This window comes from Strix uralensis, chromosome 2 (assembly GCF_047716275.1).
Source record: "Strix uralensis isolate ZFMK-TIS-50842 chromosome 2, bStrUra1, whole genome shotgun sequence".
NCBI classification, from domain to species: domain Eukaryota; kingdom Metazoa; phylum Chordata; class Aves; order Strigiformes; family Strigidae; genus Strix; species Strix uralensis.
In genome coordinates, this window is record NC_133973.1 from 69,702,146 (window position 1) to 69,716,146 (window position 14,001).

At 44.0% G+C, this 14,001-nt stretch overlaps 1 protein-coding gene across 1 annotated transcript in view; it reads left to right on the plus strand.

Moving 5' to 3' along the window:
- SH3RF3 (SH3 domain containing ring finger 3) overlaps window positions 1-14,001 on the plus strand; it is a 257,874-nt gene that overhangs the window by 193,153 nt on the left and 50,720 nt on the right. Inside the window, exon 4 of the mRNA XM_074859161.1 lies at window positions 363-731. Within this exon, the coding sequence (XP_074715262.1) occupies window positions 363-731 (369 nt within the window). The remainder of the gene's footprint in view (window positions 1-362; window positions 732-14,001) is intronic.

The following is a 14,001-nucleotide window of genomic DNA, read 5'->3' on the forward strand; positions in this document are numbered from 1 at the left end:
ACCTGCCTGGCTGACTGAGAGATGGCGGACAGATGATGAAACCAGGCTGGTTTTAGGACCTGTCCCAAGCACGCCCTTTGCCAGGGCAGATCCTCCCTGCGGCAAGGCCTGCAGGCGTGGAGGCATGCACAACACCCCAGATCCGACTCTGCCCCAAGGGTTAGCCACCATATTTCAGTGATCTCCTTGCTGGCCCCACATGTGGAACTGGGGTAGGCCACCAGGAAAGGATTGTGGTGCTTTGGGGAGGAGACCCCAGGCAGGTCCAGCAGGTGCCGTAAGCAAGCTGTGATGGGCTGTTAATGTCCCCCCTTCTTTTCTTTTTTTAATCTTCTTTTATCTTTCCCTTTTTCTCCACACAGCTGAATGAATCCGCCAAGCAGCTCATCGAGATGGACAAGACGTGCTCAGCTGCTGCCTCCGGCTGCGACATGCCACTGCCGACAGAGACAGCGGCAGTGGCAGCATCAGCAGCGGTGGGTCTGGCGCCGTGCTCCACACTGGCCGGTGCTGGGGCGGCCGGGGCGGCTCAGCGGCAGGCAGAGGGCAAGAAGAATGCCAAGAAGCGCCACTCCTTCACCGCCCTCAGCATGACGCACAAGTCCTCCCAGGCTGCCAGCAACCGGCACTCCATGGAGATCAGCGCTCCCGTCCTCATCAGCTCCAGCGACCCACGGGCAGCTGCCAGGATTGGGGACCTGACCCACCTCTCCTCCAGTGCCCCAGCCCAGGTAAGGCAGGGGTGGAGGTGGGTTTTGGGCTCCCTTGGTGGATGGCACGTCATTGCCTCACCTCTTTCAAAATGTCTGACCCTTGCACGAAGCAGTTGCACAGTGCTGTCATCCCGATGTGATGGTACTTGGCATATGTCGTTCCCATTCCCGCATTAATCAGTGGGCAGGTGTGAGGAGCTGGAGGATAAAGCGAAATTTGATTCACAATAACACAACACATTTAAAAAAAGTAATCCTACAATTTGTTCAAAGTAATGTGGCTTATGTTGCATCACTTTCTGTTGTAGAAAGGAATAATTTTGAGTGATCCTGTTACCCTGAATGTGTCTGTTACCCTACAGGGTAGCAATGTTGGTATGAAATTCACACACTGGGGATAAAAAAGATTTTTGGAGTAATTATTTCGCTACAGATCACTGGAGGATGAGCAAATGTACCATACTGTCACAAGTGTTGTTACCCAGAGAGTAGCTGCTGTTCAGAAACACTTCAGGAGGTTTCAAACCATCAGACATGCTGAGGGTGCAGTCCTCCATTCTTCCGCCTCTCGAAGGAGGGGCAGAGGAGCAACCTCCTGTACATCCCCACAGATCCCAAAAGGAGATTCCAAGAGTCCGCTTCTTGGGGTCTGAAAGAAACAGGAGCCAAACTCACCAGGGATGCGCTGCAACCCCTTGCAAATGATTGCTGTTTCTATGGATAAGGGAATCGAAGTGGTAACTTTCAGTCTGAAGGCACAGAAGAGAATGGAGGATAATAGTCCCAAACCTCTTCTGCCTCAGCCTTCCTGCTCAGTCATCTACCCACTTGGTGTGCAGATTAGCAGCAATGGGTTCCTTCCACAGACCAGCTCCTCATGGTCTGCGCTGCTTGCTAGCACACAGATAACCTAATTGTGGCAGGGTCTTCCCACCCCTTTTTCCTCTGCTGAAAAAAGCAACCCTGCCCTTTACCTCTCCCTGGCCATTCCTTTCTGCTCCTCGCACCCATATCAGGACAAACGCGGATCGCTTCCAGCCCGTGCAGTGTCCCAGTGCAGGAGGTGATCCATGGTACAGCCGCTGCCTGCACTGGTATGTGTATAGACAGCTGGGAGAGGGCAGCACGGGAAGGGGGACAAGCAGCAAACTGCAGGGACTGCCTTGGGCAGGAATGCCTGTTTATTGCAGTGCTGGTGAGTCTCCCCTGTGGGGCTGGTGTGGTGCCCCAGACTGTGGGGTCACTCTTGACAGCTGTGCCATATTGACACCCATGACATGAGCCCCCAGACCTCTGCAGTGCAGGTCTGCAAGGACACCAAGGAAGGCAGGGTGCCTGCACGCATGCCGATATGTGCCACAGGGCCAGCTGAAATGGCATGCCGAGGGGACGCTGTCATGGTGGAGCAGCACCTTCTGCTCCCGCTTCAGCTTCTCACCTTCCTCCACTGCCCATCCACATATAGGAGACAAGAGTGGCAGCTCCGTCCAACTGTAATTTAGCTCATTTTCTTCCACACGCCTTTTCCAGGCAGGGTGTCTGTGCCGTAAGGTGTTCCACTTCCTTTCAGCAGGAGGATGAAGGTGACAATATGGCCCCCACACAAAGCAGCGCATGTGCCAAGATGTACTGGGACATCTGTGAAGCAGCACAAGCACTAAACATGAGTGAGGGTCCCAAGCTTGTCAAGTAAATGACACCCAGGTTTTTGGCACTCAGAGTGACACATTTGGACTTTACAGAGATGTGACAGACTGTGGCTTTTCTGTTCTTGTGCGAGTCAAGGGAAAAACCATGTACACCCTTTGCTAGACTCATGTGGAGACTCATTCTAAGCTAGTAAACCACAAAAATTAGACCATGAAGCAGGAAGTGCCTTGAATATTCTCCCCCATTTTAACACAACAACTGGTGTGCAAAACTCCACTCATTTCACAGACTGTTGTGGCATTTGGGCACAAGCAGTAGGGGACAAGAAGGGCTCCATGTTCTCTGTAACAAGTTATGATTATCAAAATCCAGCCTGAAGGAAGGTTGGTTGGGTCCTTTGCAGCGGATGGGAAGACATCTAGTTGGTGTCGTGATCGGAAGCACAGCTAGGGCTAGGGTATAATGAAGCCATTCCAGCGCGCCCATGGTGGGAACAGGTCTGGGAAGTGGTTCTTCTGCCTCAGGGCATAGAGCAGGGTTGCAGACAAGGCAGCTGAGCACATACCTCCTTCGCTGCTGGCCAGAACTGGCTTGGCCAAAATCCAGGAAGGGGAAAAAGAATCTTGGTGGTTCAGCTCAACCTTACTGAAAAGATGTTTCCCTCTGTCAAAAGTGTTATTGCAGCCCAGGGGCCCAGTCACCCCAAGCATGGCATCTGCATGAATGAATACATATCTCTGCTTTTGGGGGCCTTACTATTTGCTTTCTGGTTTGAGGGATTTAAACATTTTCTTCTGCAAAGTTTGCTAGGAATGTGGCTCTGTTGGGGAAAAAAAGCATGGAGCTGATGTTCTCGCTATATTCTCTTTACTGTAGGAGCAGCTTTCAGAAAAATGCCTTGCTGTTTTAAGAGTAGCAATAAAATCACACGAGCTACCAACATGAATTCACGTGCTTTCAGCCTTCTTAGTTAGGTCTACAAAGAGTCCAGAATTTGTCTCTTATAAAATATACATTAAAATTGTGCAGCTATATTTCTAATATTTCTATTAATCCCATAATAATAGAGGTTACATTTTAATTAAAAATGTCAGAAATTCAGTTCCTTCTCTGCCATCTGCTAAGACCTGACATGGCTCTGAAGCAATGATGCTGCAGCCTTAGACAGAAAATCAGTTCAGCATTTTCCTTTTATTCACGTGGCTGAATGTCAGCTAAAGTAGCATAAACAAAGGGCCCTGAGCTCTTACATCAAGACATTCAGGGCAGTGGGAATCTTGTCTTCGGATCATTTTGTTCTAAAAAGTGTTTGCCATTTTTAAGGTAAATGTCCTGTGTGTCTTGTTAGGGGTTTGACATCTTGACAACCTGTAAACTGATTCTACTGCTGCATTGGAAGAGCTCAGGGGCATTGCCGAGAGCACGGGCAGGTTGGTAGGAAAGATGTGCATGTAGCTGCCAAACTTACTGGTGAGCTCTGCCACAGGAATATGTCTCACTTTTTCTTTCCTTGCTTGAAGAGAAACCTCTCTGCCCCACAAGTCATCATAACAGCCCTGGAATGGTTCACTCTGTAACCATCTCAAGCCCTGGCTAGTTTGCAGCAGCAAAGTCAGCCAAAGCGTATTTCTTATAGGGGAAACAACAAATTTACAGTTTCAGTGCAGACTATCTAGCAAATTTATGCCTTTCCTTTCACCATTAGAATCCAAATTTGGTTTATTGTGCCTTTATATCATGTCCTTGAAATTTCCAGGCACTTCAACATTGTTTATTTAACAGATCTCATAAAAGGAAAGAAAGGAATTTTGTTCAGTTCAGTAAGTATCAGCTTCTTTGGTACATGTCAGGATTAGTGTTTAGTTTGCAGGGGGAGGGTTTCTACTTTTTAAAAGGTTTGACACAGTTTTCATATCGCCTGTCCTTTGAACAAGCAGAATTCAATTACAGGACTTCTTGAACAGCATTCAGTCCCCTACCTCAGGCAACCGCCTAGTGCCCAGTGAAACAGTCTTCTTAAAACAAGCATCCATTTTCCTTGTATACCTGAGGCGCCTACATCTGGGGCACCTGTTTTTTCTCTTCTGACAAGAGGGGAAACAGAGACACCGAAGGCTTCTTACTGTAGGAACTTAAAATTTAGGTGCAAAGTTTAGATGTTTCAGTAAATGTGGAATATATTCCATGCCTTAGAAGTTATTTCATGCATAGTATTGTATTCCTGTGGCTTTTGTCAGTTTTTGTGAATTGAAACCAGACTTTCATGCCGAGCTGACATGTTTTTTGTTTTTATGAGTTGTTAGACTATTATAAGCCTCCTGCTTCTCCAGGAGGGCACAGATTTATGTGTATTGAGCACCGGCATGCAGACCAGGGTATGAAATCACATGTTTTGAAAGCAGTTCTGCATATCATTAATTTAATAATTGAAGACTACAGGCCTTCCATAACATGTTCGTTGTTCTTTAAGCAGAACCAGCTCAGCTGTTTCCCAAAGATCCCAAGATGCATTTTGAAATGAGTGATGGTCTAAAAAACATCGTAGTTAACTGCAAACCTAGGGATGCTCAAACGTAGAAGAATCAACTTTAAGCCACTTCAGCTGGATAAAGTAGTGACTGGAAGACCACAATAGCCAGGATACAAGGCATTTCTTTTCAAAGAGGCAATGCTGGGGTCTTCATTTCACTTGCAGCCAAATTTACTTCTTGCATGCTTTTTGTTGCATGCTGAGTATCACTCACTAAATGGAAGATCTCCGTCTAAACAGTAATATGGTTTGTCCATCATGCAGAATGTCCTATCATGCTGGAAAAATGGATTTTTATTGAAGATGTAAGTAGTGCTGTAGGTCTGTGATGGAGCTGATGCTGAATTAGGTTACAGGTGTAGAGGAACAGTTCGTAACTGAGACTCCCTGGGGAGCAGGGAAGGTCCCCTGACAGTAATTGTGCCTAGGCCTCAGATGGCTTCTCTTGCTTCCATTTTCACCCCTTATGAATTATTCTTCCCTGCTATTTGGAAAGGTTGTAGGTCAGTACTGCTCCAAATCCCCTGGGTTTTGACAGAAATGCATCTCATGAATAATGAAGTGTGGCTTTGTGCACACCAGGGTAACAGCTGAGTGAGGAAAAAGGATCCTCCCTGCAGAAGGAACTTCTGTGTGTTTTGAACAACTCATCACCATGCACAAGAAGTCTATTTGTATCTGCAAGTGTTAGTACAGGCTCCTAACCAGAGGCCACATGTTCAGGAAAATCTGAGAACAATGTCTTGCACGCTCCCAGTCCAAAAGAGTGACAGTATTTGAAATGAAAAATGTTCCTTGAAGTGTCTAGCTATATAAATCATTTGGAAGTGTGACTCCTTATCAGTCATTTAGAAGTGCTGAATTTTAGCTGAGAAAATGTAATAGCAGAACTTTGGTTGAGCCTTGGCTGATAACCTAAATGTGCTGATCATGAGAAGCATACAGATTATACGTAAAATCCAGAGACTAAAAATGAACGTTGAATTTTCAAGCGCACAGCAGGCTCTGAGAAAAGAAGAGAAATTCAGGTATTTTTCAGCTTTGGTCTGGAGTCCAAATTCTATCCAGCCTGCTCTGCTGCTGGCTGTGAATGACAGCTGATGGGACATCCATTAATGAGAGTGAGACAGCTGAAACCAAGGGCAGCTATCTCAGGAGGCTGCACTGGTCAAAATCACAAAAGAGAAGTAATATTAGTCCGACCTGTGTTTCTGTTATTTAGATCAAAATATATCATGAAAACAGCATAAGAGACTTTGCTGACGTCTAACCTAAACTACTTCATGGTCTCTGTACATTCCCAGTTCTACCCAAAATTATTTAGAACTGGTTCCAAACATTGCCTGTTTGTTGCATCTCTATTTTAAATAACTTTATAGAAAACTTGTTGGGGATTTTGTAGGTGGGAAGGAGTTAAGTTTTTTTAAGTAGAGAGTTCTGGGCAGGCATGTAAGCTGCATTTTTTTTTTGGCTACCAATAGGTCTTTGAATATACTCTGTGCATATTGGGATATATTAACATTATTTGTCAAAACTGTTGCAAATGAGACATATGAGCTGATTCAATCTGTTGACTGATTTCATAAACTACCGAGAATCCAGGTCAAAGCAAAATCGCCTTTCAGAAGCTACCATTTTAGAGACAATGTCTTCTTTTTATCCAATAATTTGCCTCATCGCAAACACATTTTGAAAGATTTTTCAAGAACCACAAAACCTAATTTTTTACAGGATCTAGGAAGAGAAAATTGTGCTTTAGAAGGAATATTCAACTGTACATGAAATCCCATTGCCTGTAAAACAAAAACAAAATATTTTTTTCCAGATGCTTCTCAGCGTAGTAACCCAAAAACATTTTGTCACTGAAATAATTTTTGCACAGGGCTAATCCTGAGGCTTTATGCTACCTGCCAGTCAACTACTGATTTGGAAGCCTCAAGAGCAAGTAAGACACTCTCTTGATATTTACACTATACCACAAAATCCTGTCCATCCAGCACGCACTATGTGTACATGCATGACATTTGAACAGAAATTACTACAGTGTGTATTTTCCCTTTTTTGTTTGTTTGGATGTTTTGTTTATTTGTTTACCACTACTATCTCCCTGGAGTGGGGCTTCCTACAGGAGGCATTACACTGGATCCCAATGAGTTTGTTGTGCAGTTATCAAAAGGATAGTTATGAACGTGGGATTAAATTAACATCTTTTAGATGTCAAGCTTTCACTTTAAGCTTTCCTGTCTCTCTGCATTTGATTTTTCATGTTCTTTGATCCCAGAATTGCAAGAAATTGTTTACTATAAAACCATTTAAAACCTCATGGTGGAGAGCTAGACACTGGTACTCAGTGCTGAAAGGGTTAGTCTGAGAGAGAAACAAGGCTGAATAAAATGTAATTCTCATGATGCTTATTCACATGATGCTTAATTAGTCTTCATTTGGGGGAACTAAGAAGCTGCAAACTAGAATAATCAGTGCTTTTATGGATGGTAATGTCAGATTAACATTTGGAAGAATACAATAAAAAATATTTGTTTTTTTTTTTCTTCCAACTTGCAGCCATCCTTAGATCGCAGGATAGTGGAAATGGAAGCTCAGGAAATAGATTTACATCACTTTTCCAGCTCTCTGCATAGGTCCATGAGCTATTCACAGAAGATATGGTCAAGAGTTTTTGGCCTACTATGAGCCAAAAAATAATCTGGCCAATGTGATGCTAGAACAGGCTGGCATAATATTCTGCCTCACCTTCATCCACAGCCACAGATACTTAAGGTTGTAAGAATCCCTCAGTAAATGCTAAATCATAAAAATTTAGCTCCAGTTTTTGCAGGAAGGAACTGGGTATTTTTGCAGCTATTTATGCAGCTGCAGCTGTTATCATGAACGTTTGTTTTTTACACACATACCATTACGGAAGAAAAAGTCTTAATCTAGAATTGGTAAGTCCATTTCAGCTCCCACTTTGGTAATTAGCATTTGATGAGGCTACTTGATCTTGTGTGTAACACTTTTCATCAATACTTGGTGGCACTACCATGCATTAAGTGCTAATACATTACTTCTAGGAACATTAAGGCCTGGAGTGATAGCCACAGTCATTGTTTTATGGAGTCAGCAAATTAGAGAAACAAGTCACGAGAATCTTAAAGACCATTAGCCTATTTTTTGCTATGTTTTCAGAGGACGGTATGTCAACCTATGTGAGTTGAATGTTTGAGTGTTTTCTCTTATTTTAAAGTAATATTAAAGAGAAATTTAAAGTAAGCTGTAAATATGCATTCAAGACATTAAAAGAAATTTTCCTGTGAATTAATGAATGTGATAAGTGCCCTGTGGTGAGACAGTCCTGGATTTGCTTTGAAGTCAGAATAGAGATTTCTGGTTGGTGATTTTCTAGATGATAAGAACATTCGTCTGATAGCAGCAGCAATTATTTTTCTGGGAAGGCTGCTGCAACCTGCAATATCATTGTACTCTGTTCCTAGTTTTATCACTGTCATCATGACGTCTATTCCCCTTCAAGACTAAGTTCTGTGCTTTTGCAAGGCACTTCACTAATCCCTACAGGCACTATGTCTTTTCAAATTAAACCACAAACGTGACCTTAAAATACTGGTGAAAATGTAAAGTAAATCTACAAGGGACAGAAAAAGATAGTTTATGCTGGAAGTCCAGACTACTAATTCTTATGCTTTCATAGAGGTGTGAATGGGAAGAGAGAAAGGGAATGAATTTTAGAGGAAGTTTCAACACAGATGCATGGTTATTACCTTTAATTTCCTGGTCTCTGTGGTCTTGTCAGTAATGTTTTGCCAGGCTAGTTGCTTTTAAATATGTCAGAACTGACACAAGTGGCAGCGACATCTCAGCAGTGTATTATTTATCCAGGAGTATATGCTATAAACTGTAATAGAAATATATTATTATGTATACATTAAAGTGCAATTTGTTTTGATGCTCCTGTAGTTATCAGTTGGAGGAGGAATGAGATCCATCTGATCTTAGACATGTTGCAGTAACTTCTGAGGAAGTTGGACTGTTCTCACCAGGGAATGCTGACCCTCAGGCTGGATAGTGATCTGCAAAGTTCATTTTTGTCAGCTGGCTTTGGCTGACTTTCTTCATTTTCCATGACATCTGAAAAGTGCCTGGTGCTGTGACTTACTTAAGCATCTGAAAATGCTGTTGGAAATGCTGTGTGTGGACCGAGAGCAGAAACCCTGTGCTCCACTGCTGTTATGCTCTACAGGACCATGCTGCTGCTAGGACTAGAGCAAGTTTAGCCAAGCCCCAAGATACCCTTGTGCAGAACCTTTCTTCATTCCTGACCTTCATGTAAAGTCTCCTTGTAACAGCCAACATGGAGACTGGGAAGAAGAAACAGACAATTTTTAAGGAGGTCTCAAGTCATGAGTTATGAGTTTCTATAAGACATTAGCTTAAGTGTTGGGGGGGGAGGGGGAAGCTGTAATTCAGTGGTCATGAGGAGGCTGTTGTGTTTACAGACAAAAAGAAAAAAGTCCTTTTATATACTATCCAGCCCATGGGTACATAATCGCCTACTATACCAGAGTAGCTGGTGATAAAAACAGATGACATAGCATGATCTGAGAGTGGAATATCTGTCACACAGCATTGTTGTGCCTGTGTGTATAGTCCAGGAGTTTTATTCAAGATTTAGTCTTCTACAGTACAGGTGACATTGTTGTGCTACTAATTGGCACAAAGAAGCGGGAATTAGTGCAGAGGTATCTGGAGGCTGTCTTCAGCATCCCTTTGTTCAGCCACTTTTCCCTGCTGGCTGGCATGCCTTGGAAGAGAAGAACTGTTGCTGTTGAGCTGAAAACATCGGCAGTGGTAAGTGGTACTCAGAGGATGCCAGATTGGAGTGGGAGCAAGAAGTCGAATTTGGCTGTTCAGTGTCCTAAGTAAAGGAGGTGAGAGTTGGCAGTGTCTAGTTCAGAAGACTACACACCACCATTAAAGTAAACGGCCTCCTAATCAGGAGGTGTTCTACAGTGTGATTACCCAGCAGGTCACGTCTGGAAATGCAATGGCCAAATGTTTAAAGGCATTAGAGGCTCATAAGGATAGAGACAGGCACCAAATGGCATTTTCAGAAGTGACTCTTATTACTTAGGAAGTGACTCTTATTACTTAGATTGCAATAAAATCCATGGGAATCAGACAGTGAAGTACTTCTTAATGCCTCCCTGAGAAAACTCTGCAAGGTGCCTGTTTTTATCAATAAGTACCCATGTGCCTCTTAAAAACCTGTCTGTCAGAGACATCCCCTGGGAAAGGCTTAGCAACGGTGAGTAGCAGAGGTGGAAGAAAGATTAAGACAGAAATGGTGCAGTATTTGAGCCCTCCCTGTGTAATGCCTGTGCGTGGCTGTATTTGCGTGCCTGGTGCCACAGAAAGGTGGATCACGCAGGGATTTGCCATCAGAAAGGAAACATGTGGCATGCAGACCTCCCAAAAGGTATCAAAGCAGAGAACAAAAAAATCAGAGCATTGTCTCCAATTCCCATTCCCCTGAACAGATGAAGAGGAAAGGAGGACATGTTTAGTACCTAGTTCCTTAGATCACAGTAGCAAAAGTATAACATGGCTAAATAAAGAAGGAAAACAAACTAAGCCCTGCCACCAGCTGTGATGGAGAAAGGCCTGCTGTGTTCTCCAGCAGGATTATTAGTGTTACCAGTGGCTGGGGACACCCACATAAAATTATAGGAATGGAAAGTGGAAAGGTAAACTTTCAGGAAAGGTAATCAGAAGTATGAAGAAATAGGAGATTATTCTTTCACAAAATTCAGTCTTTTCAAAATCTTATTGCAAATATTATCTACCAATAATTATCTTATATGAGCTAATTAATGATACATAAGAGAGAGAGCAGGACCCTGAAAGAGGAGGCTTGGAAAGCCTTCATCAACTGCGTCAGGGACTGTAGTTTAAATGCAAAGCTGGTGAACATTCAGATGCACACTAGCAATCAGGCAGCCACTGAGAGAATTTATCAAGGATCACAGAGGCGGGTGAAGCTGCAGAGCAGAATACTTGTGTGAAAGTAAATGCCAAGATGAGAACAGAAGAGTTGAATTCAATGCAGTGGAAGGCCAGTAGGTCCTGTGGAGTAAAACCTGATGATGAAAAGTGGGGTCATAGGCAGAATGGAAAGTACACCATCATGTCAAAGCCCGCAGGGGAGAGCAGCTAAAGAAAAAATGGAGCACAATCAGGAAGCAGGCAAGGCACTGATTTAGTGTTGGGATGCATATGATACTAGACTGTGCAAAGTGGCAAAAATGAACAGTTTGTAGGGGCCAGGCTGGCATCAGATGCACTGATATTACAGTAACAGGCCATAGGCAAGAAACTGAATGTCAGGTGGATAGAGGGCATGCAGGACTATGGAGATTTCTTTGGGATTATTCAAGGGAAGAAATCAACATTGTCATCTAGCAACACTGAATGACAATTACCTGATTTCTTAATCCCTAGGACTGTATGTTAGTACAAGCATAAGAGCACATAGAAAGTACTTGGGCTCATGCTTCCCGTAATATAGAAGAAGCCACCACTGTCAGTGCAAACAGGCAGATAGATGATGCTTACACAGCTACACTGCTCTCCAGGCTTGAGCTCGTCTCTCTGAAGAGTCAGTCTGGCACTCCTGGCTGGGATAGCTGCACCTCTGCAAACTCTACCTTTGCTGAGGTGTGCGGAGAGAGGATTGTACAAGCTAAGCAAGGGGTAGCGTGCGTCTTACAGACTGGATGAACTGGAAGCGCTGGGCAGCTCACAGAGCTATGATATCATTGGTGTTAGTGAGACTTGGTGGAATGAGTCCCACAGTTGGAGTGCTGGGATGGAAGGCTACAGGCTGTTCAGGAGAGATAGGCAGGGCAGGCGAGGTGGAGGTGTGGCACTGTATTTAAGAGAGAGGTTTGATTGCACAGCCTTTACAGTTAGTGATGATATGGTGCAGAGCCTCTGGGTAAGGATTAGGGGGATGGAAAACAAAGTATATGTTGCAGTGGATGTCTGCTACCGATCGCCAGGATGTAAGCACCGGATGAGTTACTCTATAGGCAATTAGGAGAAATTTCTGGATCTTGTTATGGGAGATTTCAACTTCCCAGACATCAACTGGGAATATCATACTGCTGTGACAAGCTGGTCTTGGAAATTCTTGAAGTTCGTAGGAGATAACTTCTTGTCACAGGTACTCAGTGAGCCAAGTAGGAAAGATACCCTCCTAGGCTTGTTATTTGTGAACAGAGAAGGACTCATGAGGGATGTGATGGTAGGTGGCTATCTTGGCCATAGTGACCATGAAATTGTTGAGTTTTAAATTTGCAGTGTAATGAGAAAAAAGGACAGCAGAGTTGTTACCCTGGACTTCAGAAGAGCAAACTTTAAGCTATTCAGGGAGCCATTTAGCAGAGTACCCTGGGAATCTGCTTTTGAAGGCTTAGGAGTCCACAAGTGCTAGTCAGTCTTTAAGAACCACGTTTTAGAATCACAGGAGCAGGCAATTCCACTGTGCTGTAAGTCAGGCAAGCAGAGCAGAAGACCAGCTTGACTGAACAGGAAACTCCTCGTGGAGCTCAGGAGGAAAAAGAAACTGTATGATCTCTGGAAGCAAGGTCAGGCTTCACAGGAAGAGTACAGAGCTATGGTTCGTTTATGCAGGGAGAAAACATGAAAGGCCAAAGCTCAATTAGAGTAGAAACTGGCCGGTATTGTATCAGATAACAAGAAGGCCTTTTTTTAAGATGTTGAGAGCAGGAGGAGGTCTAAATAAAACATTGGACCAATACTTGTTGAAGATAGTCATCTGACTAATAGGGGTGAAGAAAAAGTGAAGGCATTCAATGTGGTTTTTGCCTTAGTCTTTAATAATAGTGATAGACCTTGGGCTGCCCAGTCCTCTGAGTTGGAAGACCACAAGTCTGGGAACAGTGATTTTCCATTTGTGGACACTGAAATTGTAAGGGACCAGCTGTATCAGCTGAATGTTCACAAGTCCATGGGGCCCGATGGGATTCATCCCAGATTACTGAAAGAACTAGTGGATGTTACAGCAGGACCCCTCTCAGTCAGCTACCAAAGGTCTTGGGAATCTGGGGAGGTCCCTGCTGACTGGAAGCTAACCAGTGTTATTTCAATCCACAAAAAGGGCGTGAGGGAAGACCCAGGGAACTACAGACCTGTTAGTCTAACCTCAGTTCCTGGAAAAATTATGAAGAAGATTATACTGGGTACTATTGAAAGGCATTTAAAGAATAATGCAGTCATCAGGAATAATCAACATGGGTTCACAAAAGGAAAGTCCTGTTTATCTAACGATATCCTTCTACGATAAGGTCACCCACCTAGTGGATGAAGGGAATGAGGTGGATGTAATTTTTCTGGATTTTAGTAAGGCTGTTGATACTGTCCCTCACAGCATCCTTCTGGACAAGTTGTGTAACTGTGGGTTGAGTGGGTTTACAGTGTGCTGTGTGAAGAACTGGCTGAAGGGCAGAGCTCAAAGGGTTGCAGTGAATGGGGCTACATCTGTCTGGTGACCAGTCACCAACAGTGTTCCTCAGGGTTCAGTTCTAGGGCCAGTCCCATTCAATATATTTATCAATGATCTGGATGCAGGAGTTGAATGCACCATTAACAAGTTTGCAGATGATACCAAACTGGGAGGTGCTGTTGACTCTCTTGAGGGACAAGGGGCCCTGCAGAGTGATCTAGATAGATCAGAGCACTGGGAAATGATTAATCAGATGAAATTTAACAAGGTAAAATGCTGGATTCTGCACCTAGGACAGAATAATGCCGGGCTCAAGTATAAATTGGGAGAGGAATGACTGCAGAGCATCCCTGCAGAAAGCAATCTGGGGGTGCTGGTCAGCAGCAGGCTCAATGTGAGTCAGCAGTGTGCCCTGGCAGCCAAGAGGGCAAACCACATCCTGGGATGCATCAAACACAGCATAACCAGCCAGTCAAAAGAGGTGATTGTCCTGCTGTATTCAGTGCTGGTGTGACCTCACCTAGAGTACTGTGGTGCAGTACTGGTGTGTGAAGGTCCCTGAATGCATC